Source organism: Gobio gobio, assembly GCF_949357685.1.
Source record: "Gobio gobio genome assembly, chromosome: 7".
Taxonomy (NCBI): domain Eukaryota; kingdom Metazoa; phylum Chordata; class Actinopteri; order Cypriniformes; family Gobionidae; genus Gobio; species Gobio gobio.
Genome location: NC_137103.1, coordinates 916001 through 933412, shown reverse-complemented (window position 1 = coordinate 933412; position 17412 = coordinate 916001). Strand labels below are relative to the sequence as shown.

The following is a 17412-nucleotide window of genomic DNA, read 5'->3' as shown; positions in this document are numbered from 1 at the left end:
TGATGATTATTTTGTCCTGCCGACTAATCTAACGATTATTTTGTCCTACTGACTAATCTAACGATTATTTTGTCCTACTGACTAATCTAACGATTATTTTGTCCTACTGGCTAATCTAATGATTATTTTGTCCTGCCGACTAATCTAACGATTATTTTGTCCTGCCGACTAATCTAACGATTATTTTGTACTACTGACTAATCTAGCGATTATTTTGTCCTACTGACTAATCTAACAATTTTGTCCTACTGACTAATCTAATTATTATTTTGTCCTACCGATTAGTATAACGATTCTTTTGTCCTGTCGCCTAATCTAATTATTATTTTGTCCTAACGATTAGTATAACGATTCTTTTGTCCTGTCGCATAATCTAATGATTATTTTGTCCTACCGACTAATCTAATGATTATTTTGTCCTGCCGACTAATCTGACGATTATTTTTCCTGCCAACTAATCTACCGATTATTTTGTCCTGCCGATTAGTCTTCTGATTATTTTGTCCTACTGACTAATTTAACAATTATTTTTCCTGCCAACTAATCTAACGATTATTTTGTCCTACTGACTAATCTGCCGATTATTTTGTCCTACTGACTAATCTAACGATTATTTTGTCCTGTCGCCTAATCTAACGATTATTTTTCCTGCCGCCTAATCTGCCAATTATTTTGTCCTACTGACTAATCTAAAGCTTATTTTGTCCTACCGACTAATCTACCGATTATTTTGTCCTACCGACTAATCTAAATCTTATTTTGTCCTACTGACTAATCTACCGATTATTTTGTCCTGCTGACTAATCTACCGATTATTTTGTCCTACCGACTAATCTAAAGCTTTTGTCCTGCCGATTAATCTAACGATTGTATTGTCCTGCCGACTAATCTAACACTTATTTTTCCTGCCGACTAATCTAACGATTATTTAATTTTTTTATTTTCCGACTAATCTAATGATTTTGTCCTATCGACTAATCTAACGATTATTTAATTTTTTTATTTTCCGACTAATCTAATGATTTTGTCCTCTCGACTAATCTACCGATTCTCTGTCTCTCAGCACGAGCTGCTGTCATCAGAGCGAGAGGATCTGGCGGCCCGTGTCCAGGTGCTGCAGGGTAACCTCACACAGCTGGAGTCGCAGATGCTGGAGACACAGAAGCTGAAGAGTGGGCTGGAGCGGGACCTGGAGGCAGAGCGGCTCGTCAGAGAGCAGAAGACTAAGGTCCAGCCCAACTCCCTGACGCCAGACCTCTCTTTATACACACGTGCTGGGATGAGAGATGTGTGTGTGTGTGTTTCTCCAGGACCATCAGTCTGCCGTGAAGGAGGTGGAGGAGCTTCAGGCTCAGCTCAGCAGACACAAACACCAGCTCCAGCAGACGGATCAGGAGCTCGAGCAGCTGAGAAAGGCACGTTCACACACCTCAGCTCATCATAGTGTGGCCACCACAGATTCATAGATCTCCTGATGGGCCGTACAGACAGTAGGGCTGGTGATTTAACACATTCACACACCTCAGCTCATCATAGTGTGGCCACCACAGATTCATAGATCTCCTGATGGGCCGTACAGACAGTAGGGCTGGTGATTTAACACATTCACACACCTCAGCTCATCATAGTGTGGCCACCACAGATTCATAGATCTCCTGATGGGCCGTACAGACAGTAGGGCTGGTGATTTAACACATTCACACACCTCAGCTCATCATAGTGTGGCCACCACAGATTCATAGATCTCCTGATGGGCGCTACAGACAGTAGGGCTGGTGATTTAACACATTCACACACCTCAGCTCATCATAGTGTGGCCACCACAGATTCATAGATCTCCTGATGGGCCGTACAGACAGTAGGGCTGGTGATTTAACACATTCACACACCTCAGCTCATCACTTTATGTGTGACTTTAGAGTATGTACTATTCATGCATCAGTTTGTGTTTAAAAGTGTTGGTTGATTAATTCAGTGTTCCAAGCTAATAGAACCTTCACCATCCTTTTTTTATAGGAAACTTGCACATAATCTTGTACCTGGAAAGTGGTCTGAAAAAATATCACACGAGTGCTGTTTTTCTATGGAATGATATTCCAGACAATATTCAAAAGGAATTGCAGATGAAAATAGTTTTCATTTCCGTCTGTGACATGTCTGCCAAATTTCAAATGGAAACGCAAAGTCTGTTTCCAATTCCAATGTCTTTCCAGTTATGACCCTGCCATTTTGGAATAGCAATAGAAAATCACTAATTTGTTATTTCACTTCCTCTGCGTCCTGCCACAACCCTCACATGGAACCACAATCCTCTGCCTAACACAGTCAACTGTCAATCAGTCTTTTATTATGATTATTTATTTATTGCAGGTTTGAACAAGGTCCACATATGGGACCACAAATAACTATGTACAAAACCAGGGTTTGCTTGTGAAAAATAAAGTAAAATAAAAATAATAATAAATAAAAAAATTATATAAAATAAAATAAAAAATTAGTATAAATTACAATAATAATAAAAATTGGGGGGTGGATTGACAACACCAGCACAGCTCCAGGATTCTCCCTGCTCCTCCTTAATTTTATTAAATCAGATAAAAATGTGGCCTATCGAGTTATTATATGGGATAATTTTGTAACAAATTCAGTCCAGGACTTAAGTGTTTTTGGTTTAGCTTTGTTAATTCTCGCTGTGGTGAGTTCTAACAGGGCAATATATTTGAGTTCTAAGAGCCACAGTTTGGCTGCTGGAATTGTAGGCTTGTGCCAAATCTTGAAGATTATCTTTTTGGCTGCAGTTAGTGCAGTGTGAAGAATCCTGCGCTGGCTAATAGTCAGATCAAGATCTGCATCATCATTCAACAGACAGAGACTGGGATGTTTAAGGATAACCTCATCACATAGTTCTGTCACAACTTGAAAGACCTCATCCCAGAAGTTACCAATAAGTTGACACTCATAAAACATGTGCATATAGGTACCCACAGACTTAGAATTACAGAGTGAGCAGAAGGGGTAGGCAAGCGCTTCATTTTGTGCAAGATATTTGGAGTAGCATAGGCCTTATGAAGCAGTTTATAGTGTATTAACTGATGGGCGAGATTTTTTGACATCGTCGGTATAGTGTCCCATATTCAGTCCCAGTTTGGTTTGCAAGGAGCCAATTCCTTTTCCCATATCGTAGTAATAGGAAGCATACCACATCCGTGCTTGAGCAGTCTGTTGTAAATGAATGACACTGCTCCTCTAGTCTGCAAAAAGTTCACACAGTCCATCAGAGGGTGAGAATCCAAGTTACAGTTCCATGGTACTCCATAAGCGCGCATAGCGCTTCTCAACCTTAAGGACAGAAAATAAGAATGACCAGGAAGATTGTAACACTCTTTCAGATCTTGAAAGGACCTTAAACCCTGGTTGTTGAATAAATCACGCAGAGTATGTACTCTGTTGTGAACTTTTATCTTCTAAAGTGTAGGAAACTCAGAAGATGAAGACCAGGAGACTTCTGGATCAAACAGAAGTTATTCTTTTAATGAGAACTCTCTGTGCTGCAGGTCGTCCGAAAACAGTCTGACTCAAACAGCATACCTGATAGGTTATATACATTCCAAAGGGGGAGGGATTTACATTGAGGTTGAACAAAGCATGTAAATTAAATATACAGGTTTTGGGAAAACCCGCCCAGATAGAGTATCACCAATCCTACTCCTAATCAGCATAACTATTCAAACGCATAGAGGCAACGACGGTGAGAGTCTGAAAACAGGTCCGGCAGGAATCTTCTGCTAGAAACTCAACAATCTTCCTTTATACCTCAAATGCTCACTGTAAAACAGGCCAGAATTATTATCTATACCTTAAATGCTAAATACAATGTACTTTCTTAAATTTGTAATCTTACAACACCTTGATCCGACTATGTCTTAAGAAATAAAATAAAATATAATGTCAGAAATAAAAGTCGAGGGGGGATATTAATTTTAATAATTGCGATCCTGCCTTGCAGTGAGGTTAGAATAACGTCCCATCTTTGGAAATCTTGTCTGATAGTAGTAAATAAAGAATTATAATTTTCCTTAGAAATAGTCTGGAGTGAGGAAAAAATCTGAATTCCTAAATATTTAAATGTCTTACTAATTGGGATCAGGGAGGATGCTAATGCAATATTGGTCGACGCTGACAAGGGCATTAATACGGATTTTCCCCTGTTGATTTTGTACCCACTTATGATGCTAAAGTCATTAAATATTTTAAGACACTGAGGTAGAGATGAGGAAACATTAGACATGTAGAGAAGGATATCATCCGCGAAAAGAGAGATAGAATGCTTGAAATCGTCTAGAGTAATCGGAGAGATAATATGGTCCTGCCGAATTGCCTGCGCTAAGGGCTCTAATGAAATAGCGAATAACAGGGGCGATAAGGGGCAACCCTGATGAGTGCCTCTATTCAACGGGATTGCATCCGAACAACACAACCCCGTAGAAACCCGTGCAGAAGAATTAACATAGAGGATCTGAATCGTATGAATAAAACGAGGGCCAAAGCCAAGACGGGTTAAGACAGACCATAAATAAGTCCACTCGACCTGGTCAAAGGCTTTCTCAGCATCTAGCGAGAGGATAGCACGTTAATCGTTAACCGGGTCGGGTGAGTCTATAATGTTCAGTAGGCGTCGCACGTTATCTGCAGCAAAAGGTTCCTTAAGAAATCCCGTCTGATCGTGGGCGATTAGGGAGCTGGCGACTGTTCCCAAACGATAGGCTAGGACTTTAGCAAATAACTTGACATCCGTACCAATTAATGAAATTGGCCTGTAGCTAGAGCAGAATAGGGGGTCTTTCCCTTTTTTCAGAAGCAGAGAAATAAGAGCGGTGTTCTGGTCCCTATGGAAACAACCTGTGTCTATGGCAAAGTTTATAGAGTTAAGGAGGAGTGGTCCAATTAGATCCCATATCGTCAGATACAGCTCCGGGGGTAAACCATCGAGACCAGGGGCCTTCCCCTTATTCATTGCCTCTAAAGCCTCCTTCAATTCTTTTAATTCTATTGGAGAATCAAGAAAGACACATTGCTCCTCGCTTAATTGGGGGAGATCTAAATTTAATAGGAATTCAATGACTCGCTCCCACCTCAGATCTGTAAAGATGTTCATAGAATTCCTTAAATATCCTGTTTACATCACCCGCAGCTGTGTGGAGAACCTCTGCATTATCCTTAATGGCAGTTATCGAGGCCAATGCCTCATTGCGTTTCAACCTTAACGCCATTAGTTTACCTGGCCGTTCTCCGTTAAAATAATAATTTTGTTTGGTACGGTGTATCAAAAATTCTACCCTTTTTAGTAGAATCGCCTTATAATGAGTTTTTAAATTCCCCAAGATTCTGCTTTTCTGTTCCGTAAAAGTTTTTTTGAGATCCTTCTCTACACATTTAATCTGAGCCTCCAAATGAGTTAATTGTTTTACCCTGGATTTATTTACATGGGAGGCGAAAGAAATACAGTTTCCTCTCAAAAAACATTTGGTTGTTTCCCATAAGGTTTGTGGATTAGTAGCTGAGCTCGAGTTTTCTATTAGAAACAGAGATAGTTTAGAACGTAATTGTTTCACAAAATCTTCATTTTGCAAAAGAGTTGTATTCATACGCCACCTTTTGGAGTTTAGGGGAATTATCGGAGGAGATAGATTACAAATCACAGCGGAGTGATCTGAAATCAGTATGGGGAAAATATCAATATGGTTTACACCTTGGGTGAGGGATTTAGAAATCAGAATGTAATATAACCTCGAGAAAGATTTGTGGCGTGCTGAATAAAAAGTATAGTCTCTACAGTTCTCAATCTTCACTCTCCAGATATCACATAAATCGTTATCAGCAATGAGCTCATTCAATGACTGCGAAGCCTGATCGCCATGAACTGAGGGAAGGGATCTATCAATTAAGAGATTACAAACTGCATTAGCATCCATACCTACGACCAAATTGTAGTAGACAAAGTTAAAGAGGAATTTTGGTGAGAGATGGGAAAAAGTCTACCTCATAATTATTAGGGGAGTATACTGAAAAGAGAACCATTTTGAAATTATTCCATGAGCCTGAAGCATATGTAAACCGCCCGTTTTCTCTACTAGAAACGGGAATCTTCTGTTCTGAAGTATAATAACCCCTCTTGAAGCACTATTATGCGATGAAGAGGCTATCAGTTTAAAATGTCTATTTTGAAAAAGGGTGACGTCAGAAGCCTTGAGATGCGAATCTTGTATTAGGGCAATGTCAGCTCGTTTGCGATGCAGATAGTCTAGACATTTGGATCTTTTTATGGGAGAGTTTAGACCATTGACATTCCACGATATCACATTAAAGGGTTAGTTCACCCAAAAATAAAAATTCTGTCATTAATTACTCACCCTCATGTCGTTCGACACCCGTAAGACCACCGTTCATCTTCAGACACAAATGAAGATATTTTAGTGTAAAGCTGATGCTGAGAAAGGCTTCAGATAGGCCTCCATTGGCATTCAGTACATTTACACTCACAAGACCCATAAAAGGCACTAAAAACGTCGTTACAAAGTCCATCTCACCACAGTGACTCTACAATAATTTCACGATGCGACGACAATAGTTTTTGTGCGCAAAAAAAAAATCAAAATAACACCTTTATCCAGCTTGTTCTTCCTTCCGTGTGTGTCTCCACGACGCATGCGCGAGAATATGACGCAGATCCGGCGTTCGGGAATCCATGAAATGCACACTTAAGCCCCATTTTGAGAACTACGCCGAGACCTAAAGCACGATCAGTGTAGAATTCAACAGCTGAGACACGCGCGTCTTCCTCTGCTCGTAAACAAATCTCTTCTGGGTCATGTGTCCGAACGCCGGATCTGCTCATATTCTCACGCATGCGTCGTGGAGGCACACACGGAAGACAAGAACAAGCTGGATAAAGGAGTTATTTTGATTTTTTTTGCGCACAAAAACTATTGTCGTCGCATCGTAAAATTATTGTAGAGTCACTGTGGTGAGATGGACTTTGTAACGGCGTTTTTAGTGCCTTTTATGGGTCTTGTGAGTGTAAATGTACTGAATGCCAATGGAGGCCTATCTGAAGCCTTTCTCAGCATCAGCTTTACACTAAAATATCTTCATTTGTGTCTGAAGATGAACGGAGGTCTGACGGGTCTCCAACCACATGAGGGTGAGCAATTAATGACACAATTTTAATTTTTGGGTGAACTAACCCTTTAAAGTCCCTCATTCTGTCACAATATAATTGAACGTGGGACGGAAGAACCCATAGTAACCAAACGCACCGATGAGAATTTCACCCCGTGAAACATATAAATAAAAATATAACAAAAACAGCAAACCCTGGTAGTTTTAACATAATAGTTGAAACAGCAAATAAATTCCAAAAACAAATGACTATCGGCAGCTTGCAGAGAGGAAGAACACGCTCTGTTATCTGCCTGGAAAACAAATCTAATCGAGGCCATGCACTCGGACTCGAGGGGTAACAGTTACTCAGACATCAGCATCTCTCACCTGAGTGTCCATCACTGCGAAAATTAAACCTATATCCCTATTGAAGAGCTATAATGTATAACCAAGAGGGCCGAATTTACTCTTCAGACATCGCTGTAGGCGCGGTGAGATCCCTCTCCGTAGTGGGGCTCAGAGACGAGATGAAACACTCCAGGTCTTAGGTTATTTTGTCTGGACTTATCTTCATAAAGAAATGGCTTCTCCTGAAGCTCCTCTAGGCAGGACTTGCTAGCAGTCGAGTCCCTTTTAACATCCCGCACCGTAGCCTGCGTGCTGTCACATCTATTGCCGAACGATTTGACATCCTTTTCCAGCGAGTCCAATCGTGCAGTGAACGTCGATATTTCCTCGTGAACAATCGTCGTCATGCTTAGCTTTATGGCACACCGATGGCGTTGTGAAGATGCTCGTCGTCTTTATGCTTTTTCTTCACCGGGGAGTGGATTAATTCTCGTTTAGATGCCATCTATAGTGCCACTAGAACAAGGGATTTACATGAAATACGGCAAAACACTTAGTAGGGATAGATAAATTCTAAAAATAGATAACTGAGGGAGAGCGTCGATATTAAGCAGCCATCACCGTCCGCTGCGCATGCGCAACCCTTCGTCAATCAGTCTTGAGGGCGGGGTTTATTGATAGTCTGAAAGTATGCCACGCCCCCTAATCAAAAATCCAGAATTGACTTTCCATCCAGAAATCCAGAAAATCCAAACCAATTGGAAATCACGCATTTGTGTTTCCATTATGTCACAGCATATGCACGAACAAATCGCAATTCCTTTTGAATATTGTCTGGAATATAATTTCATATGTTTCTGTCCAGAATATCACGAGTGCAGATGCGATGCTGATTTTATACAACAGTTCAATAAATAAGAAGTTAATATTTTGTTATTTTAGACACAATATTGTCAGTTTTTCTCAGTTTTGCCAACGAAAATAAAAAGGCAAAGCACTGTTCATCTCCGAGCGACACACAGCGCAGTTTCATTTCTGATTCGGGTGTTGAGCGAATCCATCGGGTGAACCAGTGATTCAATGGATCATTCATAAGAGAGTCATTTACCTCACTCCTGACTGAATCAGCCGTTTGAACGAATCGAATCAATGACTCAATCAATCAATGACTCAATCAATCAATCAATGACTCAATCGATCAATGACTCAACCGATCAATGACTCAATCAATCAATTAATGACTCAATCAATCAATCAATGACCCCAGGCTCCAGACAGTGTTTGCTGAGAGGAATCATGTGTTAGTGATGACACTAGTGCTCTTCTCTTCTGTAGGACGCTCAGCAGAACACACTGATGGACATGGAGATGACAGACAGACAGACAGACAGACAGACAGACACACAGATAGACACACACACACACACAGACAGACAGACAGTGTTTGCTGAGAGGGATCATGTGTTAGTGATGACACTAGTGCTGTTCTCTTCTGTAAGGCGCTCAGCAGAACACACTGATGGACATGGAGATGGCAGACAGACAGACAGACACACAGACACACAGACACACAGACAGACACACAGACACACAGACAGACACACAGACACACAGACAGACAGACAGACAGTGTTTGCTGAGAGGAATCATGTGTTAGTGATGACACTAGTGCTCTTCTCTTCTGTAGGGCGCTCAGCAGAACACACTGATGGACATGGAGATGGCAGACAGACAGACAGGCAGACAGACACACAGACAGACACACAGACAGACAGACAGACAGACACACAGACAGACACACAGACACACAGACAGACAGACAGACAGTGTTTGCTGAGAGGAATCATGTGTTAGTGATGACACTAGTGCTCTTCTCTTCTGTAGGGCGCTCAGCAGAACACACTGATGGACATGGAGATGGCAGACAGACAGACAGACAGACAGACAGACAGACACACACACAGACAGACAGACAGACAGACAGACAGACAGACAGTGTTTGCTGAGAGGAATCATGTGTTAGTGATGACACTAGTGCTCTTCTCTTCTGTAGGGCGCTCAGCAGAACACACTGATGGACATGGAGATGGCAGACAGACAGACAGACAGATAGACACACAGACACACAGACACACAGACACACAGACAGACAGACAGACAGACAGACAGACAGACAGACAGTGTTTGCTGAGAGGAATCATGTGTTAGTGATGACACTAGTGCTCTTCTCTTCTGTAGGGCGCTCAGCAGAACACACTGATGGACATGGAGATGGCAGACAGACAGACAGACAGACAGACAGACAGACAGACAGACAGACACACAGACAGACAGACAGACAGACAGACAGACAGACACACAGACAGACAGACAGACAGTGTTTGCTGAGAGGGATCATGTGTTAGTGATGACACTAGTGCTCTTCTCTTCTGTAGGGCACTCAGCAGAACACACTGATGGACATGGAGATGGCAGACAGACAGACAGACAGACGGACAGACAGACAGACAGACAGACAGACACACAGACAGGCAGACAGACAGACAGACACACACACAGACAGACAGACACACAGACACACACACACACAGACAGACAGACACACAGACACACACACAGACAGACAGACACACAGACACACACACAGACAGACAGACAGACACACAGACAGACAGACAGACAGACAGACAGACAGTGTTTGCTGAGAGGAATCATGTGTTAGTGATGACACTAGTGCTCTTCTCTTCTGTAGGGCGCTCAGCAGAACACACTGATGGACATGGAGATGGCGGACTATGAGAAGCTGGTGAAGGAGCTGAATCTGAAGCTCTCTGAGAGAGAGCGGCAGATGGAGGAACAGCAGCTGCTCCTCCACACACAGAAGGAGCGGGAGCAGCGTCTGCAGCAGGAGATGGGTACGGCTCAGAGCTCATCTGTTGATCCAGGGCTGAAACGCCTGCAGCTGGAGCGGATCAGACGCTGATGCAGCTCATCATGTGTGTTTCTCTCAGAGTCGCTGAAGGCGCTGCTGGATCAGACGGAGGAGAAAGCCTCCAGGATGAAACAACTGCTGGTCAAAACCAAAAAAGAGCTGGGAGACGCAAAACAAAAAGTGAGTCTCATTAATTCAGTCTCTGCGGGCATGCTCGGAATATACATGGAAATGTAGCCTTTAATTAGACATTAATATCACATCAACTTTCATAATTACATGCAGAGTAAAGCTGAGAATGAGAAGCCAGAATGTGTGTGTGAAGTTTCAGCACAGATCATTCATTATAACATGTTGTAAATGCTCAGTTTTGAGTGGAAGGGAAAACATGCTGTTTATGTGCACGTGTCTTTAAATGCAAATGAGCTTCTGCTCAAGAGGGCGGGGCTTGTACAGCTCGTGCCACTGATTCTCTGGCAAAAACTGAAACCTCTGATTGGTTTTGATGATCATCTCTATCGTGCTCATGTGACACTGCAGTTCTTCATCATCATGAGAGTTTATGATCTGATGCGTTTTAAAGCCATATCAGTCTAAACTTCTGAAATATAGTTCTCTGAGCGCACACACACACACCCAAAGCAGGCGCACACACACACACACCCGAAGCAGGCGCACAGAAAGCTGTGTGTCAGACGGAGCGTCCCGTGAGTATTAAACCATGTTATGTTTCACATCTCTGCGCTTTAACTGTCAAAAACACACACAGTTCACATAAACACCGTCGGATATGTGTGTGAATGTAAAGATATCACATGTGTGCATTAGATCTGTGTGTTAATAGTGCAATAGCGGTGTAATATACAGTACCTGCTGCTGTATCTGCTGATAATATGACTCTAACCACAGACTATCACTCACTGCTCTCCACTGAACAACTTCAGGAGCTTTAATAACAACACATTTCTGACTATTTGGGTCGGTGGGCCTTGCAGTATTGATTCGGAGATGAGGAGGGCCTTCGAGTAAAAAAGGTTGGGAACCACTGATCTACAGCTCATGAACGCATCAACTCACTGTTCAGCATTTTGCATTGAGAGCATGAGCCGTAATGTAGATATATTTTTAAGATGGTAGAATGCAGTTTTACAGATGCTAGAAACGTGGCTTTCAAACGAGAGATTGGTATCAAAGAGCACACCCAGGTTCCTCACTGACGACGTGTGTGTGTGTGTGTGTGTGTGTGTGTGTGTGTGTGTGTGTGTGTGTGTGTGTGTGTGTGTGTGGTATCAAAGAGCACACCCAGGTTCCTCACTGACCACGTGTGTGTGTGTGAAAGATTGGTATCAAAGAGCACACCCAGGTTCCTCACTGACCACGAGGACTGGACAGAGCAGCATCAAGTGTTAGACAGGATTCTAGGTTACTACTTGTGGAGCTTTTTTGTCCAATAATTAAAAATTCCGTTTTTTCTGAATGGAGTTTCAGGAAATTACTGGTCATCCAATGTTTTATATCAGCTCTGCATTCCGTTAATCTTGTGAATTGGTAAGTTTCTTCAGGGCGTGAAGAAATATAGAGCTGAGTATCGTCAGCATAACAGTGAAAACTAACGCCATGCTTCCTAATGATATCTCCCAGTGGTAGCATGTACAGGGTGAAGAGTAGCGGTCCTAGCACTGAGCCCTGCGGTACTCCATACTGACCGGTCTGTCTGTTTGTATGTCTGTATGTCTGAGATGGATGGATAGACGTATGGATGGATAGACAGACAGATGGAGGAGTTGATGTGCTGTTGATGACCTGTCTGTCTGTCTGTATGTCTGAGATGGATGGATAGACGTATGGATGGATAGACAGACCGATGGAGGAGTTGATGTGCTGTTGATGACCCGTCTGATGTGCTGTGACTCTCCACAGGAAGCGGCGCAGATGCTCAGTCAGGCGTCTCTGAGAGCAGATCTGGAGACCCATCAGCAGCAGCTGGAGGAGTGTAAGGTAGGACACGTTCTCACACACACACACACACACACACACACACACACACACACACACACACACACACACACACACACACACACACACATCATGTCATTGAATCAACCCGTCAGCCCGCTGGACACACAAACCAATAGCACAGTGTTTACTGGACTTTATTAATAAATCAGGTTATTCTCCGGCAGTGACGTCAACCTAATCACTGCATGTGAGATGTGATGTTTGTGTGTGTTGACTCTGTATGATGATGATGATGATGATGATGATGATGATGGTGTGTGTGTTAATGATGATGTGTGTGTGTGTGTGTGTGTCAGATCCAGTGCAGTGATCTGACAGCGGAGCGCCACCGTCTGCAGGAGCAGCTGAAGCAGATGAGCGAGCAACTCCAGCGCGCATCCAGCTCACACACACTCCGTCTGAAGGCCCTGCAGGACGAGAGCGCGGCCGCCAAGGTGCTCCGCATTCTCACGTGTGCTTTACATGCGTGTGCTTCTGTCAGTCTGCTCTCCTTTACATGCGTGTGCTTCTGTCAGTCAGCTCTCCTTTACATGCGTGTCCTTCTGTCAGTCGGCTCTCCTTTACATGCGTGTGCTTCTGTCAGTCGGCTCTCCTTTACATGCGTGTGTTTCTGTCAGTCGGCTCTCCTTTACATGCGTGTGCTTCTGTCAGTCGGCTCTCCTTTACATGCGTGTGCTTCTGTCAGTCGGCTCTCCTTTACATGCGTGTGTTTCTGTCAGTCAGCTCTCCTTTACATGCGTGTGCTTCTGTCAGTCTGCTCTCCTTTACATGCGTGTGCTTCTGTCAGTCAGCTCTCCTTTACATGCGTGTGCTTCTGTCAGTCTGCTCTCCTTTACATGCGTGTGCTTCTGTCAGTCAGCTCTCCTTTACATGCGTGTGCTTCTGTCAGTCGGCTCTCCTTTACATGCGTGTGCTTCTGTCAGTCTGCTCTCCTTTACATGCGTGTGCTTCTGTCAGTCAGCTCTCCTTTACATGCGTGTCCTTCTGTCAGTCGGCTCTCCTTTACATGCGTGTGCTTCTGTCAGTCGGCTCTCCTTTACATGCGTGTGCTTCTGTCAGTCTGCTCTCCTTTACATGCGTGTGTTTCTGTCAGTCGGCTCTCCTTTACATGCGTGTGCTTCTGTCAGTCAGCTCTCCTTTACATGCGTGTGCTTCTGTCAGTCTGCTCTCCTTTACATGCGTGTGCTTCTGTCAGTCAGCTCTCCTTTACATGCGTGTGCTTCTGTCAGTCTGCTCTCCTTTACATGCGTGTGCTTCTGTCAGTCAGCTCTCCTTTACATGCGTGTACTTCTGTCAGTCTGCTCTCCTTTACATGCGTGTGCTTCTGTCAGTCGGCTCTCCTTTACATGCGTGTGCTTCTGTCAGTCTGCTCTCCTTTACATGCGTGTGCTTCTGTCAGTCGGCTCTCCTTTACATGCGTGTGCTTCTGTCAGTCGGCTCTCCTTTACATGCGTGTGCTTCTGTCAGTCGGCTCTCCTTTACATGCGTGTGCTTCTGTCAGTCGGCTCTCCTTTACATGCGTGTGCTTCTGTCAGTCTGCTCTCCTTTACATGCGTGTCCTTCTGTCAGTCGGCTCTCCTTTACATGTGTGTGCTTCTGTCAGTCTGCTCTCCTTTACATGCGTGTGCTTCTGTCAGTCGGCTCTCCTTTACATGCGTGTGCTTCTGTCAGTCGGCTCTCCTTTACATGCGTGTCCTTCTGTCAGTCGGCTCTCCTTTACATGCGTGTGCTTCTGTCAGTCGGCTCTCCTTTACATGCGTGTGCTTCTGTCAGTCTGCTCTCCTTTACATGCGTGTGTTTCTGTCAGTCGGCTCTCCTTTACATGCGTGTGCTTCTGTCAGTCGGCTCTCCTTTACATGCGTGTCCTTCTGTCAGTCGGCTCTCCTTTACATGCGTGTGCTTCTGTCAGTCGGCTCTCCTTTACATGCGTGTGCTTCTGTCAGTCTGCTCTCCTTTACATGCGTGTGTTTCTGTCAGTCGGCTCTCCTTTACATGCGTGTGCTTCTGTCAGTCGGCTCTCCTTTACATGCGTGTGCTTCTGTCAGTCTGCTCTCCTTTACATGCGTGTGCTTCTGTCAGTCAGCTCTCCTTTACATGCGTGTGCTTCTGTCAGTCTGCTCTCCTTTACATGCGTGTGCTTCTGTCAGTCAGCTCTCCTTTACATGCGTGTGCTTCTGTCAGTCTGCTCTCCTTTACATGCGTGTGCTTCTGTCAGTCGGCTCTCCTTTACATGCGTGTGCTTCTGTCAGTCGGCTCTCCTTTACATGCGTGTGCTTCTGTCAGTCTGCTCTCCTTTACATGCGTGTGCTTCTGTCAGTCTGCTCTCCTTTACATGCGTGTGCTTCTGTCAGTCTGCTCTCCTTTACATGCGTGTGCTTCTGTCAGTCGGCTCTCCTTTACATGCGTGTGCTTCTGTCAGTCGGCTCTCCTTTACATGCGTGTGCTTCTGTCAGTCGGCTCTCCTTTACATGCGTGTGCTTCTGTCAGTCGGCTCTCCTTTACATGCGTGTGCTTCTGTCAGTCTGCTCTCCTTTACATGCGTGTCCTTCTGTCAGTCGGCTCTCCTTTACATGCGTGTGCTTCTGTCAGTCTGCTCTCCTTTACATGCGTGTGCTTCTGTCAGTCAGCTCTCCTTTACATGCGTGTCCTTCTGTCAGTCGGCTCTCCTTTACATGCGTGTGCTTCTGTCAGTCGGCTCTCCTTTACATGCGTGTGTTTCTGTCAGTCGGCTCTCCTTTACATGCGTGTGCTTCTGTCAGTCGGCTCTCCTTTACATGCGTGTGCTTCTGTCAGTCGGCTCTCCTTTACATGCGTGTGTTTCTGTCAGTCGGCTCTCCTTTACATGCGTGTGCTTCTGTCAGTCGGCTCTCCTTTACATGCGTGTGCTTCTGTCAGTCTGCTCTCCTTTACATGCGTGTGCTTCAGTCAGTCGGCTCTCCTTTACATGCGTGTGCTTCTGTCAGTCTGCTCTCCTTTACATGCGTGTGCTTCTGTCAGTCGGCTCTCCTTTACATGCGTGTGCTTCTGTCAGTCTGCTCTCCTTTACATGCGTGTGCTTCTGTCAGTCAGCTCTCCTTTACATGCGTGTGCTTCTGTCAGTCGGCTCTCCTTTACATGCGTGTGCTTCTGTCAGTCTGCTCTCCTTTACATGCGTGTGCTTCTGTCAGTCGGCTCTCCTTTACATGCGTGTCCTTCTGTCAGTCGGCTCTCCTTTACATGCGTGTGCTTCTGTCAGTCGGCTCTCCTTTACATGCGTGTGCTTCTGTCAGTCTGCTCTCCTTTACATGCGTGTGTTTCTGTCAGTCGGCTCTCCTTTACATGCGTGTGCTTCTGTCAGTCTGCTCTCCTTTACATGCGTGTCCTTCTGTCAGTCGGCTCTCCTTTACATGCGTGTGCTTCTGTCAGTCGGCTCTCCTTTACATGCGTGTGCTTCTGTCAGTCGGCTCTCCTTTACATGCGTGTCCTTCTGTCAGTCTGCTCTCCTTTACATGCGTGTGCTTCTGTCAGTCGGCTCTCCTTTACATGCGTGTCCTTCTGTCAGTCTGCTCTCCTTTACATGCGTGTGCTTCTGTCAGTCGGCTCTCCTTTACATGCGTGTCCTTTTGTCAGTCGGCTCTCCTTTACATGCGTGTGCTTCTGTCAGTCTGCTCTCCTTTACATGCGTGTGCTTCTGTCAGTCTGCTCTCCTTTACATGCGTGTGCTTCTGTCAGTCGGCTCTCCTTTACATGCGTGTGCTTCTGTCAGTCGGCTCTCCTTTACATGCGTGTGCTTCTGTCAGTCGGCTCTCCTTTACATGCGTGTGCTTCTGTCAGTCTGCTCTCCTTTACATGCGTGTGCTTCTGTCAGTCTGCTCTCCTTTACATGCGTGTGCTTCTGTCAGTCTGCTCTCCTTTACATGCGTGTGCTTCTGTCAGTCGGCTCTCCTTTACATGCGTGTGCTTCTGTCAGTCGGCTCTCCTTTACATGCGTGTGCTTCTGTCAGTCGGCTCTCCTTTACATGCGTGTGCTTCTGTCAGTCTGCTCTCCTTTACATGCGTGTGCTTCTGTCAGTCTGCTCTCCTTTACATGCGTGTGCTTCTGTCAGTCTGCTCTCCTTTACATGCGTGTGCTTCTGTCAGTCGGCTCTCCTTTACATGCGTGTGCTTCTGTCAGTCGGCTCTCCTTTACATGCGTGTGCTTCTGTCAATCTGCTCTCCTTTACATGCGTGTCCTTCTGTCAGTCGGCTCTCCTTTACATGCGTGTGCTTCTGTCAGTCGGCTCTCCTTTACATGCGTGTGCTTCTGTCAGTCGGCTCTCCTTTACATGCGTGTCCTTCTGTCAGTCTGCTCTCCTTTACATGCGTGTGCTTCTGTCAGTCGGCTCTCCTTTACATGCGTGTCCTTCTGTCAGTCTGCTCTCCTTTACATGCGTGTGCTTCTGTCAGTCTGCTCTCCTTTACATGCGTGTGCTTCTGTCAGTCGGCTCTCCTTTACATGCGTGTCCTTCTGTCAGTCGGCTCTCCTTTACATGCGTGTGCTTCTGTCAGTCTGCTCTCCTTTACATGCGTGTGCTTCTGTCAGTCTGCTCTCCTTTACATGCGTGTGCTTCTGTCAGTCGGCTCTCCTTTACATGCGTGTGCTTCTGTCAGTCGGCTCTCCTTTACATGCGTGTGCTTCTGTCAGTCTGCTCTCCTTTACATGCGTGTGCTTCTGTCAGTCTGCTCTCCTTTACATGCGTGTGCTTCTGTCAGTCTGCTCTCCTTTACATGCGTGTGCTTCTGTCAGTCGGCTCTCCTTTACATGCGTGTGCTTCTGTCAGTCAGCTCTCCTTTACATGCGTGTGCTTCTGTCAGTCGGCTCTCCTTTACATGCGTGTGCTTCTGTCAGTCTGCTCTCCTTTACATGCGTGTCCTTCTGTCAGTCGGCTCTCCTTTACATGCGTGTGCTTCTGTCAGTCGGCTCTCCTTTACAT

At 44.9% G+C, this 17412-nt stretch overlaps 1 protein-coding gene across 2 annotated transcripts in view; it reads left to right on the top strand.

Annotated features, from left to right (window-relative positions):
• Nucleotides 1–17412, top strand: part of gcc2 (GRIP and coiled-coil domain containing 2) — a 66410-nt gene that overhangs the window by 25597 nt on the left and 23401 nt on the right. For both annotated transcript variants that reach the window (XM_079822361.1, XM_079822362.1), the window contains exons 11-16: nt 1064–1228; nt 1311–1415; nt 10262–10424; nt 10521–10621; nt 12362–12439; nt 12757–12894. In XM_079822361.1, coding sequence (XP_079678487.1) covers nt 1064–1228; nt 1311–1415; nt 10262–10424; nt 10521–10621; nt 12362–12439; nt 12757–12894 — 750 coding nt within the window. The remainder of the gene's footprint in view (nt 1–1063; nt 1229–1310; nt 1416–10261; nt 10425–10520; nt 10622–12361; nt 12440–12756; nt 12895–17412) is intronic.